General features: G+C 50.1%; 1 protein-coding gene across 2 annotated transcripts in view; it reads right to left on the reverse strand.

The window, feature by feature from the left end:
- SYT13 (synaptotagmin 13) overlaps positions 1–5999 on the reverse strand; it is a 37961-nt gene extending 31962 nt beyond the window's left edge. The window contains exon 1 of one of the 2 annotated variants that reach the window (XM_045825825.1): positions 5727–5992. In XM_045825825.1, coding sequence (XP_045681781.1) covers positions 5727–5909 — 183 coding nt within the window. In that variant the 5' untranslated portion in view covers positions 5910–5992. Of the gene's footprint in view, positions 1–5726 lie in introns of both variants that reach the window. The other variant, XM_045825826.1, reaches the window with a different exon arrangement.
- Between the last annotated feature and the right edge of the window lie 14765 nt (positions 6000–20764).

Consider the following 20764-nt stretch of genomic DNA (forward strand, 5'->3'; position numbering starts at 1 on the left):
AGTCACTGTTAGCTATACTATCACTGTTATTTATTACTCTATGGAAATGGGATCCATTTTCTGTTCATTTGTTTATATGAACAGGAGACTACCGACCAGGAGGTCAGCTGGGCAATGAGTCCTTTTAAAGGGTAAGAATCCACGAAGGTCAGACCTTACAGCAGCCCAGAGTCAAATCAGGGCCAGGAGCGGTGTGAGTAATTCATGGAGCCTCCCGTGACGACTGAGGTACAAGGGAGACCTCGGCAGAGCAGCCAACCAGAACCAGAGAAAGTTCTACTTTGGGCTGAAGGTGGGAGGCCCATCGGAAGGGCTCTCCTGCCCCCCAATCCCCCCATCGTGGTAGCACTGCAACACGCTTCCTGGCAACTGCTGGCTTCCTTGTCTCCCAACTTATCAGAAAGAGCACATGCCTGTCTTTTCATTGCCGTATCCCAGTGCCTGGCATTAACCTTTAATGCTCATTATCCTTTAATGAATGAAATTATAAGCTAATGAAATGCAGCATCTGGGCTCCGATGCATCCTCACTCTGACGAGGACGAGTTCAGACCAGTGATCTGAATGTCGCTCCAGCTGTCTAAGGAAGAAAGGAACAGACAGGAGGTTTGACGGGGCCACGCTGATGGTCTTGAGGCCCCATGCCAAGGAGGAGGTGGCCGTGGGAGTAGCCGCAGAAAGCAGACCGGGCCAGGGAGGCGGTGTATGACTGACCACAAAAGGAGGGCCACGTCTCCAGATTACCGTCCAAAAGTCCTCCTGGTAGTAAAAAGGTTAGCTGATACTAAAGCAGTGTTCACAAACATGATGTCACAATATGATAAACTGTAACAAAAATTTCACTGAAGTCCAAGTCCCTCAAGGAAAGCACACAAATCATAAATGTGGAGCTGGATGGATTTTCGTCCACAAAGGAAACACACCTGTGTAACCAGCAGGCGGAGCTTATGAACAAAAGCCCAGAAGTCCCCTCCCTGCCCCCTGCAACTGCACACTCCCCAATTTGGGGGTGGGGAAAGGCCCCACTATACCTAGCATGTTGTTTAATACACATTCAGCACTTATTTTATTCCATGAGAACCTAGAATCAACCCGTTAGTGTTTGCCACAGTCTGAATGTTTGCACCCCTCCAACATTCATGTGTTGAAACCTACCCTCCACGTGATGGCATTAGGAGGCAGGGCCTTTAGGGGGTGATTAGGTCATGAGGGTGGGGCCCTCATGAATGGGATTAGTGCCCTCACAGAGACAGCCCACGAGAGCTCCATTGTCCCTTCCACCCCGTGAGGTTACAGCGTAAAGTCCAGAGAGCAGGATGTCACCCAATACTGACCCTACAGGAGCTACAACCTTGCACCTCCTGGCCTCCAGAACTGTGAGAGATTGGTTTCTGGTGCTTATAAGCCACCCAGTCTGCGGTCTTTGGTTTCAGCAGCCCAAATGGACTAACACAGCATTCTTGCAAAAGCCACTCTGGTCTTCTCCACTCTGCTGAAGGAGGGTGGGGTTTCAGTGTGGCAGTAAGGGCAGTGCGGGCTGATAGAAGAGGCGTGGCACCACGGCTAAGGGGACACGCAGCTGAATAAAGCCTTCGACCCCATGTCGGCTTCAGTGTGACAGCACCAGTGTCACCCTGGGGACCTCTGAGGCACATTTGGAAAGATTCACTTAAGTGTACAATAAGGTTAAGCACTGTGCTGGGAGAAATATCAGACGCCAACATGAACACTTTCTGAAAACGGCCCAAACTCCTGGGAAGCGATGGGAGGCTGGTGTAATGAGCCGTGGGGAAAGGGCAGCTCTCCCTGCTCGCTCTTGAATGATCTAGGTGAGCCGAAAGGAGAGTGTCCTCTGAAGGCGCCCAGAAATTCAGTGGGTGCAGGCAAGCATGAAAAGGAAAGTCGGGGAGAAGGGACCAAAGCGTCTGGCTGCCTCTCACTGACAGATTCAGAAAGGGAGGATGCTCTCTCTCACTCTCTCTCTCTCTCTCTCTCTCTCTCTCACACACACACACACACACACACACTGTTCTTCCCCTGCTTTGTCTCTTTGCTGAAGCTGACCCGTCACATCCCTGTCTAACAACCGCGCTTGAAAAGCTGGGCTGACAGCAGTGAGGGAGTTCCCAGGTGATCCTGCCAGACCGCGAGTGGGTGTCGGAGTGAGACCGAACTCCTTGTGTCTCTGACAGACTGCACGTGGGTGAGCGTGAAGGACTGCCTGAGGAGGCAGAATAAAGGGTCCAGAATCAGAAAAGCAAAGAACTGTTGAAGCTGGCCGAAGGCGTGGAAAGCGATGCATGACCGAGGACTTCCGGCGTCTCCCACCTCCCACCGAGCAGAGAATTCTGGGCCTTTTTTGTTCCATGGATACTGTCACCTGCCTGGAGAAGCCTGTGGACGCTTCCTCCGAATGTTTGAAAAAGCCAAAAATAAAAGGTATGAGACTCCAGGGGAACACCTGATAACATCAGTTTGTGAAACAGTTATCACGCGCCTCCTTATTCATTCGCTAGACAATAGGGTCTAGCAGGAGATCTAACAAGGACTGTGACTTGGAAGAGGAGAGGAGCACAAATGATACTGTGAGGTGTCTGTAGCAGCTGCGGGACTGTCTGTGATCTCCCTCGGGGACAGAGTCGCAGGTATTGTTAGTACCCCTGTGATATATGGTTGATATTCCTGCTTCGTGAAAATAACAATGCAAGTTTTCTTCTCCAAGACCATGAGCTCTTTTAATTCTACCTGCAGACCCTTTGGAGGGAGGAGGGTCTATGGGCCTCAGGTTAAGATACCCTGGGAAAACCTCCAATTCTTTCCAAAAATCACTACAAATTTCAACTTCATCCAACCATTCAGGGCCAGAAATCAGGTTCCCAGGCATGGCCTGCAAACCCCAGGAAATTTTCTGGCAAGCCCAGCCGCCGGCTTATGGAGACGTGGGCCGTTGTTACTCTGCATGCTACAGACACCCCAGTTCTCAGCGGCATCAGGAATCTGGAACCCTCTTCCTAGCCCCCATGCCCTCTCTTCACAGAACATCTCCCGAGAGCCTTCCCCAACTCCCCCCTCCTTGTCAACATGTGCCATGTCCGCCACCCTGCTGTCACCTGCCACCCCTAACGTCACCTCCCTTACTTTCTTTGAAAGGTCAAGCGTGTTGCCTTTTCTCTGTTTAATCTATCTGGGTCATGGCCGAATCTGCCAGAGCACAATGGCAGGCGAACCGACACTGAACTCTCAGCCTCCCCGAATTCACACCTGAAGATTCAGCCCCAGGTTGCCCAAATCCTTGCCACTGAGGGAACCAGGTGAGGGAATGCGGATGGATGGGTGTCATGTGTCCGCAAACACTTATTGTGCTTCTGCTGAGCTAGCACTGGGTCGAGAAGGCCAGGTGTACGCATGCACTTGTGAAGAAGTCACTCAGACAATGGTCCCACAGGACCGGACGCTGGGATGCCTTTATTTGTCAACGATTTCCTACTGGGCACCTAGTGGGTTCCAGGTGCCGAGTGGGTGCTGGAAATAAATACACAAGTAAGCAGATATGACAGAGCACGTCCCATTGTCACCAGTGCTGGAAGAGAATTTGGAAGGGACATATGGAATAGGGTAATGGGGGAGGAGTGCTTTGTTACATGTGGCAGAAGATGCCTTCCCTGAGATGGTAAAATTTAGATGGAAAGAGACCTAAAAGATAAAAAGAAGGAGCCATCTGTGTGAAAAGCTGGAGGAAAATGGGAGGGACTGGTGTCTTTAAGAAGGATAAAAAACCCAGGGAGGCCGAGGCTGCCAGTGAAAGGAGGAACTGGCGAGGGTTTGGCTGGAGAGGAGGCCGCCAGACCAAGCTGAGGGAGTGGACTGGAATGCTAATAGCACAGACTCCAGAATCAGACCAGGTTGGCTAGGATCCAGCTCCGAGACTTCTCTAGCTGCGTGACCTTGGGGAAGTCACTTGCCCTCTGAGCCTTCGCTTCCTCATCTCTAAGTTGGGAGCCACATCTATGTCCTTCATTGAGGTGCTAAAAGCTTGAAGTATAAAGTACTTAGAACAGAGCCTGGTGCACAGTAGGTGCTCCGTAAGGGTTTGTTTTGCGAGGACTTGTTCCACACTCGGTGAGAAGCTGTGGAGGATTTTACGTTGGTAGAAGAACGATCTGTTTGTTTTTAACGGATTTTTGGCCGTTGTGTGGGTTATCAATAAGAGGAAGAGTTGGAAAGGATCCTGGGCGTCATCCACACCAACACCTTCCCCAGTGGTTCCCTCTGGGAAGGGGAGGGGATAGAGCCCGAAGAGCCACCACTTGCACAGGCAAAAGAATGGCTGTCCCTTAAGTGCACCGGGCTGGACAGAGGTCGAGAGGCAGCTGGTCACAACTTCTGGAGAAGGTCACATCAACCCCCCCCCACCCCCTACCCCCCACCCCAGCAGGGAGCCCACTATTCCCACTCCCAGAAGATGCCAGGTCCCACATCCAGGGGCCCAGCTGGCTTCTATCCCCGCCAGTGTCAATGTCACTTCTCTTGGATTGTCAGTGCCTCAAGGGCAGCAGCCATTTCCTGCTACTCCACTGTACAGTGACTGACAGGCCCACGCAACTGGGTCCCGGAGCTTTTGAATAATTGAAACAGGAAGGTGGAATCATAGCATGTCGGTGCTGTTCCCAGGACTCTAACCTCTATCAGGGATCCAGAGGGCCCTGCCAAGTCCTTAAGTCATGGCCCTTGGGGTGGGGGGCGTGGGCAGCCTTCCTCAGACACTCCAGCCAGCCTCTTCCCCTCTGGTTCCCCAGAGGACATTTTGCTCTCCCCACCTTGAAAATGCATCTGGAGTTCACGGCCTCTGCAGGCAGCTCCTTCCAACCCCTTCAGCTGCCCTGTTCAATGGGGGCACCACCCATTTCCTGCCCACAGGGGCTCTGCAGATGAGCCAATGCATAGGCTGAAAGCCCTCCCGTCTCCAGGGGCCTCTTCGGAGCTGAGCTTGGGGAGGCCACCGCAAGCCCCCTGGCTGCAGGCTGCTGGGAGGGGCCGGAATCTTCATTCCTCCCCCAATTTGCCTGCCTCGCCGGCCCCCAGCGCTCCCCGTGCAGCTGCCCTTCTTCGCTCCCGGCTACAGTACCCCTGCCCTCTGGTTCTCGGTGGACGTCCCCTGGTCCGCTTTGTCCGTGCTCCCGTACACCAGCCCATGACCCCTCCTCCCCCCACCTTCCCTTCCCTTTCACTGTCCCCTTCCTCCTCCCCCCGGTTCTGCAAGCTTCTCATTCTCCACCTTTCCTCCCCGTCTCCCCTCCTCCTCCTCCCAATCCCCTTCCCATTCCTCACAGCCCCCTTCCAGGTCGGCCTCGGAATGCCGGACTCCCATTCTCACCCCCACCCCGGCCTTCCTCCCCTCACTCCTCCCAGCCCCGCAGGCTCGGCTCCCAGCCCCGCTCCTTCCACTCCCAGCCCCGCTCCTTCCACTCCCAGCCCTAATTCCTCCCCAAGTCCCTTTCCCATTTTCTCCCGCGCCCTCCCCTTAGCCCTCGCGGTCCTCGTTCCTCTCCGGTGTCCAAAGTCTCCCAACGCCTAATTACAGCCCCCTCCCCCAGCCCGCCCAGTTTTTCCGGGCCCCTCCGTGAGGTCCTCTACCACCGCCGCCCCCCGCTGCTGTGCAGAACCACGAGAGCTTCACCCCATGTCCCCCCACCGCTCCCGGGGAGGCCGCGGCGCCGCCCCGCTCACCTGTTGGGCGGGCTGGAGTACGCCGGGTCTCGCCTTCTCCGGGTCGGGGTCCCGGTCCCGCTGCAGCAACCCCTTCTTGGGGTGCATGTGCCGACACAGGCAGGTGACCCCGCACAGCGCGAGGATGCTGGTGGCCGTGCCCAGCGTGGCGCCCAGCGCGATCACCGGCACCGACAGCACCATGGTGCCCGCACCTCTCGCGGGGCTCGTCCAGCCGCCGAGCACCTACCAGGACCGGGCCCTCCGCGCCGCCACCGCCACGCAGCTCCGAGCTCCGGCGCGCCAGCAGCTCTCCCGCCGCTGGAGGGGCGGGGAGGGAGGGCGCTGCGAGGACGTCAGAGCAGGGGGCCGGACCGAGCGGCGAGTGGCCTGCACTCAGCCCCGCGCCAACGACCACCCCTTCCCGACAGCACGTGACCGGACCCCCCACCCCAGCAGGAGCCCGAGCCTTTCAAGCGACTGGAGCCTGGGGATTGTCTCAGGCCTTTCCTCGGGCTTTATGTCTGAGGGCACTTGTGCCCGAGAAGAGCAGGGAGTCGCACTGTTGTAGGAAGAAACCCTGGGCTCGAACCCCTGTCTTCGGCTCCTTCCAGATACCTAGGAGTCACTTTATCAGACTGTTATGTCTCCCTTTAATCACACTCCCTGGCAGAGGAGGGAATAATGTTTGTTCCCCCAAGGAGCTTTTCAAACACAAGCACACAAAGCTGGAGTTTTCCCGTCTCCCAGACTTGAACTTGCCAGGTGTTTGCTCAGGCCAGAGGCAGGTGGCAGGGCAGAGGGACCTGGTTTGGTGTGTGGGGTTGAGGCTGCACCGTGTCCTGGTCGAGGTGGTTGCAGGGATTTCGTTTACACCTGCCTCTCCTTCAGCCCTGACCCGTTAGTTCTACGACCTACCCTGATCTGCGGGTGTTCTCACGCCCCTTTACTGAGGAGGAACCTGAGGCTGAGAGGGGATGTGAGGCAGCTGGAAAAGTCCAGTCATCCTGAACCCAAATTCAGGTTTGCAGGTTCCAGTCCACACCTGACTCTTGGAGAAAGGACCTGCCTTTGAGGGATAAAGAGTACCAAATGCAGCGGCCGGGAGTCCGCCCTTGACTGGAGAGGGAGTGGGGCGGAATAAAAAAGGCCAGCGCAGAAGGGACATTAGAATTCCAGACGTGAGGACGGTCCCGGATCAGACAGCAGCGATGTTGGCTGTTTCCATTATGTGGGGTGTGTAATTCGGCATTTGTAGGGAGCAGGCAGTACTCTAGGCATGCGGGGCATGCGCAAGAAAGCAACTCTGTCCACAACAGGACTTCCCATTCCCACACAGCGGAGGACTCCCAAATCTGTGACAGCTCTCCCAGGCCTTGTCTTCTGAGCTGCCTGAGTGACCACCGCCTGGTACTCCCCAGTGTCTCAGTTGTCCATCCCTGCCTAATAAACCACTGCCAAGGTCAGGGGTGTCCACCACCGCCCCTGACACCCCCCCTCACCGCGCAGTTAAAAATCCTTATATGACTTTGACTCCCCCAAAACTTAACTATTTACTAATAGTCTACTGATGACTAGAAGCCTTACCATTCACACAAACCATCAATTAACACATATTTTGTATGTTATTGGGTTAGCCAAGAAGTCTGTTCAGTTTTTTTCTGTAAAATAAAACACACTTTTCATTTTTACCAGTCACTTTTGTTGATTAGGATATTTTCAGTGTGTCGGCTATCTCCTGCTATTGGCTCCTAGTGAGTAGACGCCAGGGGAGCTGCTAAACATCTTCCAGTGCATAAGACAGCCCCACAGCAAAGAACTCTTTCCCCAAAACGTCAATAGCACCAAGAAACTTCGCAAACCACTTTTGATATGTTTGATCAGTTACAGCAACTTCTCCATCCATGGCAGGAATTTTTTTTGTATTTCATTTGTATTTTTACCTTTCTTGAAATAATAAAGCATAGTACCTTAAAATGTGTAATTTCTTTCATCTTCAATTTTAAATTGGCTGTGCAAAAATTCACCAATCTTGATAAGTTTTTTAAATGCACACTGATGGCAATACCTGGCAATCGCCAAGCCCGGCCCAAGTAGCAGCCATCTCAGATTGCTTTATAATTCAGGGTGGTCCTGGCCAAAACACAGGTGGGCCCTGATCTTGGCCTGTACCAACCGAGAAACTCCAGGGGCTAGTACACCCCGTGGACAGTTACAGACCATGTCGGAGCACCACCACCCTGCCCCTGCACAGCTGATCCTCCATGGAGGGTGGAGGTTGGTAGTCAGTTGTCACAGCCAATCCTTGCAGCTGACTGGCCTGTGTAAATTTCTCCCATTGATCTGCCAACAGCAACCGAGGCTCAACTACAAGAAGAGGGTGTACTCAGCCCACATGAAGGGTGCACCTCAAGGACCCAACCTGGTGATAGCGAAGGCTGTGCCACTAGATCCTCCAGGACTCCCACTGCATTAGCCCACACTACCAACACATGGAGTCAGAGCAGCTCCACCTAATGCATTGAAACAAACATGGGGAGGCTGCCAAAATGAGGAGACAAAGAAACATGATCAGATCAAAAGTCTAGAAAAAGAACTAAACCAAATGGAGATAAGCAGTGTATCAGGTGCAGAGTTCAAAACACTGGTTATAAGGATGCTCAAGGAACTTAGTGAGTACCTCAACAGCATAAAAAAGATCCAGTCAGAAATGAAGTGTTCGCTAATTGAAATAAAGAACAATTTATAAGGAAACAACAGTAGAGCAGATGAAGCCAAGAATCAACTCAATGATTTAGAACAAAAGGAAGCAAAAAAACAACCAATCAGAACAAGAAGAAAAGAGAATTAAAAAAAAAAGGATAGTGTAAGCAGCCTGTGGAACCACTTCAAGCAATACAACATTCACTTCATAGGGGTGCCAGAAAGAGAAGAGAAAGAACAAGACATTGGAAAACTATTTGAAAAAATAATGAAAGAAAACTTCCCTAATTTGGTGAAGGAAATAGACCTGCAAATGAGGAAGCACAGAGAATCCCAAACAAGATGGATGCAAAGAGGGCCATTCCAAGACACATAATTAAAATGCCCAAGGTTAAAGATAAAGAGATTGGAGGGTGGGTATGGGAGAATGGGTGAGAGGTCAGAGTATTAAGAAGTACAAATAGGTAGTTACAGAATAGCCAAGGGGATGTAAAGTACAGTATATGAAAGGAAGTAGCCAAAGAACTTACATGCATGACCCATGGATATGAACAAGGGTGGGGGAATTGTGTAAGGGAGTGAGGGGTGCTGGGTGGAGGGGGGCAAAGAGGAAAAAATTATATCAGTATAGTATAGCATAATGAATAAAATATAACTAAAAAAATAAAAAATAAAAAATAAATGCATACTGATATGACAGCTGTCACAATGCAATCTAACCAAATTGTTTTGAATGAAGTTAAAGACATCTAAGCACTATGAGAGCCCTCATACAGAGAAAAACAAATGAACTTTTTGGCCAGCCTAATACATGTATTATATACTACATTCTTACAATGAAGTAAGCTAAAGGAAATAAAATGTTACTAAGAAAATCATAAATAAGAGGAAATACATTTATTGAAAAAATACACATATAAGTGTACCCTCGCAGTTCAAACTCACGTTGTTCAAGAGTCCACTGTATTTTATCTCTTCTCGTAATTTTATGGGCTGACTTGGCTCAGCTGGGTGGTTCTCCTGCTCAGCGCGTTGTCCTCTGGGACTGTGGTCTCCTCGGCCGGAATGTCCACAATGGCATCCCATGTGGTGACCACATGCCTCCAGGAGCGCAGGTGGGCTGTCGTCCAGTGCACTTTGGTTCTCCCGCGTGGCTGGAGCGCCTCACAGCCTGGCAGCCGGTTCCAAGAGGAAGAAAGCAGAAGCTGCCTGTTCTCTTGCGGCCTGTGTTCAAAAGTTGTAGAACATCATTTCTTTGGTCAAAGCAATAGTCTTCCTCTGATCTTTTTCCTGCAGGACATCTAAAAATGATGTTTCTGAAATGCAAAGATGATGCTGTCACTCATGTGCGTAAAAGCCTTCAGAGATTCCCCAGAGGTAAACTCGAGAACCTCCAGTTAGATCCAGAGCCCTTTGTGACATGGTCCCTTCCAATCCCTTCAGACTCCCCTCTGCATACCTCCCAACGTGCCCTTGAGCCCCAGCAGCTCCCAGGGACCGGGGTTTCAGTCAGTAAGTATCTTTAGAGCCACTCATGGGTACATACAGCAGGCACTCAGTAACTGCTGAAAGGGTGAATGACTCACATGATCATTTTTTTTTTAAGAGAGGGAAGGGAGGAAGAAACAGAGAGAGAGAGAAACATCAATGTGCGGTTGCTGGGGGCTGTGGCCTGCAACTCAGGCATGTACCCTGACTGGGAATCAAACCTGCGATGCTTTGGTTCACAGCCCGCGCTCAATCCACTGAGCTACGCCAGCCAGGGCTCACATGATCATCTTATGCAAGACTTCCAGTGACTTGGAAGGAATCCCATTCGCTAAATAGCTTCATTTAACTAAATAGACTCTTCCAAGTATTTATTTTGTGCCTGCTGTATGCCAGGCACATTTTTCTACTGACCTCTATTTGCAGCCAACTGTGAAGCCAAAGCACCTCAGTCCCTGGTGGTAGCCTTGGCTTTGTCTCTCATAAGAGCTTCCCTGGGAGGTTTTCTTGGCTCCCGGGCCTGGCAATGCAAAACGTTCTGGGGGAATAAGAGTTTTAATTAATGCTGTCATTCCAGCGCACCCATGTCTGAGCTGCTCCCCCTGGGAGACCTCAGTGCCATGTAGCAGGATCCAGAGTGGGGGTGAGGGGAAGGATGAAGAACATTTAATAGCAGACATTTTCTGATGGGGATCAGAAACCTGTCATGTGGTCCCTTGTTACTATGGTTACTGGGATGAGAGCGGCGGCAATGCCCTTCATCTGTAACGGGAAGAGGGACCCCAGCCCAAGAAGAACAGCTTGCCTTTTGCCTCTTTCACACACAGCGAATCCCTGGCAGGGCTGGGGTAGACCTCAGGGGGTTTGAAAGCCAGCAAAGCCATCAGGACTCTAGGTCACCTTGGCTGCATCTCATCGAAGATGTGACTTTTCGCTTCTTGGTTATTGATATCCAGGCAGTAGCCTTTAATGACAACTCTCTAAGAAAAGGCATTAGGGTGTTCCTTTGAAAAACGAGATTGTCTTTACTGAGAAAGGCAGATGACGGAGTCAGCAGAGTGGAACGGTGGAGACAGTCGAAGGGTGAGTCCTGAAAATGATTGGAAATGCCGGGGCCGCCAGACTGCCAAGGGCAGACAGAGCAGAAAGCCTGCGGGGTCTTCTGGGAGGCTGAGGGTCTCTGAAGGTTCCCCAGCCTCTTGACACAATATCACCATTGTTGTTGTGATTGATATTTTACTTATTGGATGATTAAATAATCTGAGTCACCACTCTGAATTTCAAAGGTATTAAAATGCTTTTATCTGAGGAAAGTGTTTCAAGTATAGAAGGTTCTCATATTCAGCAAACATGCATGGTATCTGCCTATCATGCTAGGCAGGTGGGAGGAATACATACAAGCAGAACTGAATTTTAACACTAGAGGGGTTTCAGAGATCGCTTTGTGAAATCCCTTCATGTTACCAACAGGGAAAACTGAGGCCCAGAGAGACTGCAGCTTGCCCACGGGCAGAGGGAGTGCATGACAGAGCTGGAGAGGTCTTGTAGGTCAGGGTAGGTTACGTTCTGCTGCAGTAACAACCTCCAAATCTCAGGGATTGACTCAATAAAAGCATACCTTTTCCTGTCTCAGTTTAAGGAGGGTCAGGTGACTCACTTGGGCATCTCATCTCCAACCAGTGCCTCAGGAATCTGGGCTTTTTCTGTCCTGTGCCCCCTCTGCTTCCTGCCATGCAGACGGAGAAGAGAGCACACTGAACACCACCCGTGACATTCCAGGGCTATGCTGGAAACAGAGTACATAGTTTCACCCCATGGCATTGGTCAGAACTCAATCACTTCACAAATCGAACAACAAAAACGACTGGAAAACATAGAGGAAAAACATGGGTGAAAGCAATCTCTGCCACATAAGCCAAAGCTTAGGACTTCTTGCCCACTGCATGTTTCTCTAACCCATTCATTAAAGAGACACATTTTTTGAGTTCCTACCATGTACGAGCACTGCGCTGAGGGAGGAAGCCAAAATGCTGAGCAACACCATTGGGCAGGCCATTTGCATTCGCATGGAGAAGGTGGACAATAGCCATTCACCACACAGATACATGTGAAGTTAATTACAACCGTCCTACAAGCCAAGTAGAACAGGCTCAGGACTGGGATTTGACTTGTTCTGACACCAGGAAGATTTCCCAGAGAAGACAGCAATCAGACTGAGGTTTGAAAGAGTAATGTTACCTCGGCAAAGAAGGGAGGAAGGGTGTTTGGGGCCAAGAAGCAGCACTTGCGGTGACCCTGTCGTGGAGCTTGTGCAGTGGGCACAGGCAGCAATATGCGGGCCAGCCAGCTCTCTGGGGAAGGGGGCAGAAACAGATTTTTAGCATTTGCTGATTTCTCTGGTGTAAAATATTAACACCATGGTCGATTTCCAGCTACCAACCAACCAACCCCTAAATATTTACCGGTTGGCTCTGTGAGCGGTAGTAGCCAGCTGCAGCACACAGTGGGGAGAAACTGGGAGAGGAGCCTGAAGGGAAAGGCAGGAGCCAGACAACAGGACCTGGAGCCTTAATGACAGGCCACTGGGTGTGTTTAGACGGGAGGTGCACGATGTGATCAGCTTGGTGTTTTGGAAAGATCCCTCGCTGGCTGCAGTATTGAGAAGAGATTGGAGGAAGACAAAGAGGACGCTGGTGGACTAGAGAGGAGGTCAGAGCAGGCATCTGGAAGAGAGACGCCAAACCTCTCTCAAGTTGCGGGTAGGCATATGAGGAGCTACAGTCACTGACGGCACGAGGAGACAGCAAGGGTGGCCGGCGGGCAAGTCACGTTCTGTCTCTGCCAAACACTTTTCAGCTCTGTGCTGTTACTCTCTCATTTGATGACTCTGTGGTTCTCCAGTCTGGACCACGGCTTACTGGAGGTTCCCCAGGTCCTGGGCTTTGCCAAGGACAGGATGTGCAAGAGCAAACTGCCCGGGATATGGGGGTGGAGATCTGGGGCCCTCAGCAGCGTGAGGTCCACCCAGGAGAGCTGAGACACCGGCTGCCGGGCGAGGAGGCAAGGAGCGAGGCCTCTGGCAGTTCCCCGGCCACTGGCTCTGAGTCATTCCGGGGTCTCCTATTAAGGCAGAAAGGAGAAAGGGATTGGGTCTGGGGCCCCCAATACAGAAATTCAAGGTAGAAAAATGTTCTAGAATAGAAGCAAACTGTGGCTAGTCACCACCTGCCCTGGCAGGTCACGTCCAGCAACCCAGTCATCTTTCAGCTACGACTTCATCTCATTCTGTGTCAGCACAAGATGGAGCATCACAGCCCAGTTCTCAGAGGCGTGGCCCCTCACTCCATCCAGTTCCTCTTAGAGCCCGGCTCGAGGCTGCCTTTAGCCCTAGGTCTCCAGAACTGACAGAGATTATGGCACTCAGGGTGGTTTCACCTGTCAGGCTGGGCGGAAGATCAGTGCTTGTGCAGATGGGATGCTTAACTGTGTGTGTGTGTGGGGGGGCATAGATCCCTGGGGCAAGCTAACGGAAGCTATTTCCTTTTTTAGAAATGAGTTTAAAAGCAATACATACGAAATTTTGTATGTACCCCTAAATTGTTCAAGAACCACCTGATGACTTCCAGAAGTTCATGGACCACAGATGAGGAGTCTTTAGCACGACCAAAAGAATAGTGAGCTTTCTGTGCTGAAGGCTGCATGATCCATTGGCAGGTAACCTTAATTTTTCTGAGACTCGATTTCCTGATCTGTAAAATGGGGATAATCATCTCTACTTTATGGAGATGCCATGAGGATGACTTAAAGCACAGCGCTGTATGGATGGATTATGGAGGACGCTCAACTAATGTTAACTTAAGAAGAAGAATAATCCCATTTGCAGCAGACTCTTCGATTTTTTTAATGCAGCCACTTAGTCTGGTGAACAGGGTCGGTGTCACAGTCCTGCAGGTGTATGTGGCTCTAGCTCTGTTACATGTTAGCTGGGAGATCCTGGATGCATTAGTCAGCTTAACTGTCCGAGCTTTAGCTTCTTCATTTGTAAAAGGGTGTGCTGTCCTGTTTGCACAGAGGGGGCAGTCATACCCTTCCTGGGTCCATATCCCTGGCAATATTATGACTTTGCAAAGGGGGGCGTCTATTGCTTCACCCCTTAATCTGAACTGGCCTTGTGACTCAATTTGGCTGGTAGACTGAGGTGAAGGTGACATCGTGCCAACTCTAAGCCCAGGCTTGAAGAGGCCTTAGATGCTTCCACTCTGCCATGGAATCCTGCCCAGCCACCATGTGAGGAGGGCCAGGGAGCCTGCTGGAGGACGAGACCACGTGGCCCATTGTCTCCATCATCCCGACCCACAGCTGCCCATCCCCCGAAGAAGCAGACTGCACAGCTGACGGGCAGCACATCACAGGACACGGCTGAGCCCAGCTGCAAGCAGAACCACCCAGCAGAGCCCCCCGAGGGGGCCGACCACAGAATTAGGAGCTAAATTAAAATCATGAGTCATTTTAAGCCACTGCATCTTGGCATGTCTGTTACACATTGAGAGCTGATTGAAGGATGGATTTAAATGGTAAATGAGACTGGCCAGGTGGTTCAGTTGGTTGGAGCATCATCCTGTGCACCAAAACGTCACAGGTCCGGTCCCCATCAGGGTGTGTGCCTGGGTTGCAGGTGTGATCTGGGTTGAGGAACATGCGGGAGGCAACCAATACATGTTTCTTTCTCTCTCTCAAAAAGTCAATAATAAATAATTAAAAAGTTAAATGGTGAATGACAGTCCAGCAGTCACAGGATCACTCCTAGTGTAGGTAAGCCACCAGGCATTGGGCCTGGTGCACACAAGTTGCACGATAAATGGCTTTGATTACTATTCTGAGCCCCACAGGCAGCCTTACCAAGCATTTCCAGTAACGCCTGATGGTACGCCAGCCCATCAGTAATTGTGTAAGAGTTGGTCTTGGGGACCTCAACATGTAGGAAGAATACAGCCTCTGCTGTCTGACCAACCTCCACCACTGAACCACCTCTCCAACCTGGCCCACACTCTCCACTCCTTCTGGAGAGCTCACCGCCTGACGCCCCGGGCCTGATGCCCACAGCCTGACGCAGCCCCCGGACCAGCAGCCCTCCCCCTAGTCGCCCTCAGCCTTTCTCCCCTTCTAGGTAAGTCGTGAACCCCTTTCAGGCTAGTTGTGTTTATCTCCAATTTTTTTTATACCATGAAATCTCATGATTGAATTACATACTTTAATCAATCAGTATGTCAACTAATGAAAAAAGAAGCACAAAGGAGAGTGAGTTCCATGAAAACCAGGTGAGCACTTGGACCCACACCTGCCAGTTGCTGTTAGGACGCCTGTGAAAGTGGGTCTGAGCCGGTCATCTGTGAACGGTTGGGAGGGACCACGAAATTCTCGGATTCTGCTGTCCCGCTGCTTGCGAGGCAGGCGCCTCCAAGTTCTCCCGCCGCTGCAAAGAGAGCAAGACTGCCGGCCACAGGCGCTGCCTCGTGGCGCATACAGAAGGAGAAACATTCAGGAAGTGGCCCTGCACGTCAGGCCGGGCTCAGGGCGTCTTGTCTGTGCTAACATGTTTAACAAACTTTAAGAAAGACGGGAAAGAGCTCTAATCAGCCAGAGGTGGGAGAATAATGACAAATCTGACTTAGATGAAAAGGTGTGTGTGTGTGTGTCTCATTTGAAACTTTTTCTGAGGCCTGGCATACGCATTAGAAGTGCCTGATTGCAGCCGAGCTAGCAGATTTTCACATAGTGAACACGCCTGTCTATCCAGCACCCGGAGAAGAAACAGAACGATGCACGCTAGCAATTCTCCACGCATGGCTTTCTAGGAGCCCCCACTTTAACGTGAAATTTCAGGCGGGCCGAGGAGCCCTGTGTCCCACGGCAGCAGACTTAAGCAAGCCTCTCAGACGCTGCTAGGGCTGGGAGAGGAGCCCTGTGCCGGGCCCTGAGAGCGGCAGACTGCTGCCACCCAGAGGACCCGGAGGGACCAGGGCCCTCCCTCCAGGTCTGTCCTTCCCACTTCAGCGTCTTTCTCTATGAGGCCTTCTCTGCTCCCCCTACCTGAAATGACCAAGTTTCTGCCCTTCACCCCATCCTTCCCTGTGTCCCTTTCTGGCCTTACTTCTTTTTTTTTTTTTTAATTTGGGAGATGAAGAATCTGTTGTTTTTTTTTAACAGAAAGTTTTAAAGATTTTATTTATTTATTTTTAGAGAGGGAAGGGAGGGGGAAAGAGAGAGAGAAACATCAGTGTGTGGTTGCTGGGGGCTGTGGCCTGCAACCCAAGCATGTGCCCTGACTGGGAATCGAACCTGCGATGCTTTGGTTCACAGCCCACGCTCAATCCACTGATCTACGCCAGTGTTTCTGGCCTTACTTTGAAAAGTGAACTTTTTCGGGTGACAGTGGTTAACAAAAGTACACAGGTTCAGGTGGGCAATTCTACAACACGACATCTCTACATTGCGTTGTGTGATCACCACCCCAGGGCAAGTCCCTATCCATCACCATTTATCCCTCACCCCTTTCAGCCAGAATTTTGTGGTCGGCAATTCTGAGTCGTCCTGGTGGGGGCTGGAGGTGAGGCTAGGGTTGCTTTGCAAAGCACTTAGGGCAGATCCTCTGGAGTCTGCTGATTCCAGCAATAGTACTCTGGGTCTTTATATTAAAAAAAAAAAAGCTTACTTTCTGCCCTGGAAAGTGTACTTCCCAGCATTTCTGAGTTTTGAGAAGAGGAGCATCCACATCAGCAAATTCCAGCAGCTGCCTCCCTCTGGCCCAGCGTCCCTTCTGTGGAACCCAGCAGGCTGAGGGCCTGGGTCCTCCCAGCCCCAGCAGCTCCTTTTCTAATCGCCTGCTGCTCCCACAGAGCAGTGACACCCAGCACACTGTGCGGGTGCAAGGCAGACACCGGGGTGCTGTCCTTGGAAACCGCACTTGCATCAGCCTCGTCACAGGTCCCTATCACAGCGGCTGATGGGGGCCCAGCGAGGGGGGCCCAGCGAGGAGGGCCCAGGGCATTGTCCTGCCAAGAAACGTCTACAGGATTTTCGTGCTGATAGTGGGGTTTCACTTGGGCTTTTCCAAGGGTCCAGGTCTGAGCTGGTACCTCCAGGCTTCTGGAAGAGCAAAGTAAGCTCTGAGGTTGATGTACGCGTGCACTTGAAAAATGTTTGAAGTACCCTATTTAATTTTGCTTGAATTTAACAAAAGAAAAAGAAATCGAGGCTATGATCAATGGATGTCTGGACTTCAGATAAATGCTCTTCTCTATATGATATTTGTTTAAAAGAATTTTTCAGATGTAAAGTGAGAGTGTGGAAAAATTAGCATCACGATAGTTTGTTTTTAACAGCCTGTTTTAATTGGAAGCAGAACACACATTAGTGTGCCCTTTAAGGGAGAGGAGGAAGTCGGCACCCTGAATAATGTCCTCACCTTTCTTCCCACCTCTGAATATTATTAGTAGTATTTATTTTGCCCAAGTTTATACAACACATTGACCTTCTGTTCAGACGCCAGAAAACCTTTGGTGATGGTTGTTTGCCAAGCACTCAGCGGCACTGCACTCCCAGCCTCCTTTGCGGTCCGAGGGGCCTGTGGTCGGGACTGCGGCCGGTGAGCGGCAGTGCGGGGCGGCGCTTGCTGGCCTGGCCTGTGAAAACCTCAGTGAGTGGCCTTCCGCCTCGCTGCCATCCCCGTGGCTGCAGACACGAGAGCCCGGCATCCCTGGACGCCCGTGCTGAAACCTGTGGGGCCACCGATGGCAGATCCATGGAGCTCTGAGTCACCAGTGAGGGGAGAGCTGCTACCAATCAGGAGGCAACTGTTTTGGAATGTATGTGACCCAGAAATAAACTTCTGTCATGTTTGATCCCGTGTGTATCGTGGATGTGTTTGTTAAGGCAGTTCACATGACCTCAACGAGTACCTTTGTTCTACAATTAAATGAACACAATCATCACTCCAGTTTTCCTGATTGTGAGTCTTTTAATATTTTCATTGGTTGGTTTTATCCACAAGTAGATTCTTTCAGAAAAGCCAATAATAATAATAATAATAATAATAATAATAATAATAATAATTAATGCCTAAACTTTCTGAGCTCTTACTATGTACCAGACACTGTGTAAGTTACATGTATTAATTTACATAACGTTTACAACAGTCCCAGGAAGCATTAACGTCATCCCCATTATACAGACGAGTACACTGAGGCACAGAGAGGTTAATAGACTCACACAGCTGCTAAGTTCCAGAGCTGGATCTCACAGGTTCAGGCAGTCTGGCTCTGAGCTCACTTTCTTCCCCTCTATATTAAAACTTTCAGAGGTTTTATATTCCTTAAGTTCTTGTATAGTTCATTGCCTTACTTTTATCATGCACTGATTACTTGTAATACCCTTTTATGTGGTGTCAAATTCTCTGAACATATGAAATCTCTATTTTTCTAGGCCTACTCTTGTATTGGGTTGGCCAAAAAGCCCATTTAGTTTTTTCAGTATAATAAAAGACAGACACATTTTTCATTTTCACCAGTAACTTTACTGATAGGGATATGTTGAGTGTTTCGGCTATCTCCCGCTATGGGCTTCTAGTGGGTGGAGGCCAGGGGTGCTGCTAAACACCTTCCAGTGCATGAGACAGGCCCGCAGCAAAGAATTATTTGGTCAAAATGTCAATAATACCAAGAAACTTTGCAAACCACTGTTGACACATTCAATCAGTCACAGCACCTGCTCCATGTGCTGCATAAATCTTTTTCTGTGTCTCAGTCGCATTTTTCTTGAAATAATAAACCCTAGTGTGCTGGAAATGTTCTGTATTTTCTTCCATCTTCAATATTAAAATGGCTGCACAAAAACTCACCAGTTTTGATGTTTAAATGCATGCTGATGTGACAGCTGTCACAATACATCCTAACGAAATTGTTTTGAGTGGAGTTAAAGACAACTAAGCACTATGAGAGCCACCACGTAGAAAAAAACTGAACTTTTTGGCCAACCCAATAGCTGGACTCCTAAAACATCCCTTAATCCTCTCCTAGGCTGTGCGCCACGTTTCTCTCTCTCTGTTTAGTCCAAGAAGGAGAACGTTATTTGTTGGAGAGCATCCTCAAGTGACTTCCTCGAATGTGCGTGGGTGGCAAATGTTCTGAGTCCCAGCAAGCCTGAATATGCACTTTTTCTAACTCTCAGACTCTATCAAACTCTACTGACCACTTGGACATAGAATTTTAGATTAAAAATAATTTTCTCTCACAGTTTCAAAGACTTGGCTCTATTTTTTCCTACTGTCCAGTGTTTCTAAAGCTAGTGTGAGTTGTATTCCTTCGGTAACAACATTTCTTATTCTTTTTCTCTCTGGAAGTTTTCGAGATCTGCTCTTTCTACCGCATGTGTGGCAATGTCATCACAGGGTGTGTGGGGCTCTTTCCACTCGTCGCGCTGGGTGTTCTGCGGATGCTTTCATTCTAAACACTTGCATCCTTAGCCCCGGAGAAGGCTTCTAGCCTCTCATCTTCCCAGTTCTCTTCCCGAAGCCCTCCGCACTCAGATGTTGTCCCACCTGGTCCATCCTTCATGTCTCTTATTTTCCTCATACTTTCTATCTCTTTGTCTTGTTGTTCTGCTTTCGGCTTCTTGACCGTATACTTGACCCTTTTAATTAAATTTTCTATTTTGGCCTTTATCATTTTAATCTTCCAGAGCTCTCTGTTGTTCTATCTTTCTAGCGACTCTGGGTTTTCTTGGCTGCAACATCTTCTCCAAGCTTTCTGCAGAAGTTTCAAACACCACTGTCCATTACCTGAACTGGCTCGATTTCCTTTAGAGTCAGTTTTCAGTTATTTGTCTTAGGCTTTCTCTCTCCCATGTTGCAAGTCCCACCCCCCGTCATAGGGCTCACTCATTTTGTAGGATAGAGCAATAGAAAGCTTATGGGGAGTTATATACATAACCCATTGGCTGGTGAGCCTGGCCTCATTGTCACGGGTCTGCAGTGGGAGACTCCAAAATGCCAGGCTGCAGAGCCCACCAACCTCGTGAATGGTCACAGGCAGGCCTGGGCCGTCAGCACGTTCCAGCCCACTGGCCACCGACGGCATTTGGTCCGATGAGACTCAGTTCTGGGACTCCCATTGGGATTAACGAAGAAAAGAACTTCTTTCCACTGGGATTTGTGGCAGTAAGAATTACTCATATCTGTACTCACCAGAGGCCATTGTGAGGAGGGGGTCCACCTGAGATACAAGCCCACAGAGGGAGGAAAGCCGGACCCAGAGAGGAAGAGACACATCAATTCCCGGGTTCAGCTATGCTTGAGGTGAGCCCAGCCTTTGGTGGCAAGAGCTGCTACATTTTCTTTGTTTTGTCTTATCCAGTTAGAAAAAGAGCTCTATTACTTGCAACCAAAAGAGTCCCGTATAACGCAACTAACCAGTTACCTACTGACTTCAGCAAGCCCCTCCCCCTCGGGAGCCTCAGTTTCCTTGTCCGTACGGGTTGGTGATTTCTGCTTCCCTCCGGGATGGTGATGAAAGGAAGCCACGCGAGAGGCTGAGTGTGAGCACCCTCTCAACACTGTGAACTCGATGAAATGTAAGCAGATGACATTGTAAGGGACCAGCCTTTTCTTTAGGCCACTCGGCAGGGTAAATTTTCTTTTTCCTTTTTTTTTCTAGGCAAATACATACATACATACATACATACATACATACATACATACATAAAATGGCTAATTCTTTGTTTCTTTGGGACACAAACCCTAACCACCTGAACTGGCTCCGGCCTCCTGCCCCCATTGTGAGGAAGAAGGCTGGGGCTCCTGGAGGGTGGGGGAA

The sequence above is a fragment of the Phyllostomus hastatus genome, unplaced genomic scaffold (assembly GCF_019186645.2).
Source record: "Phyllostomus hastatus isolate PE091 unplaced genomic scaffold, TTU_PhHast_1.1 phas_scaffold_585, whole genome shotgun sequence".
Lineage (NCBI taxonomy): Eukaryota > Metazoa > Chordata > Mammalia > Chiroptera > Phyllostomidae > Phyllostomus > Phyllostomus hastatus.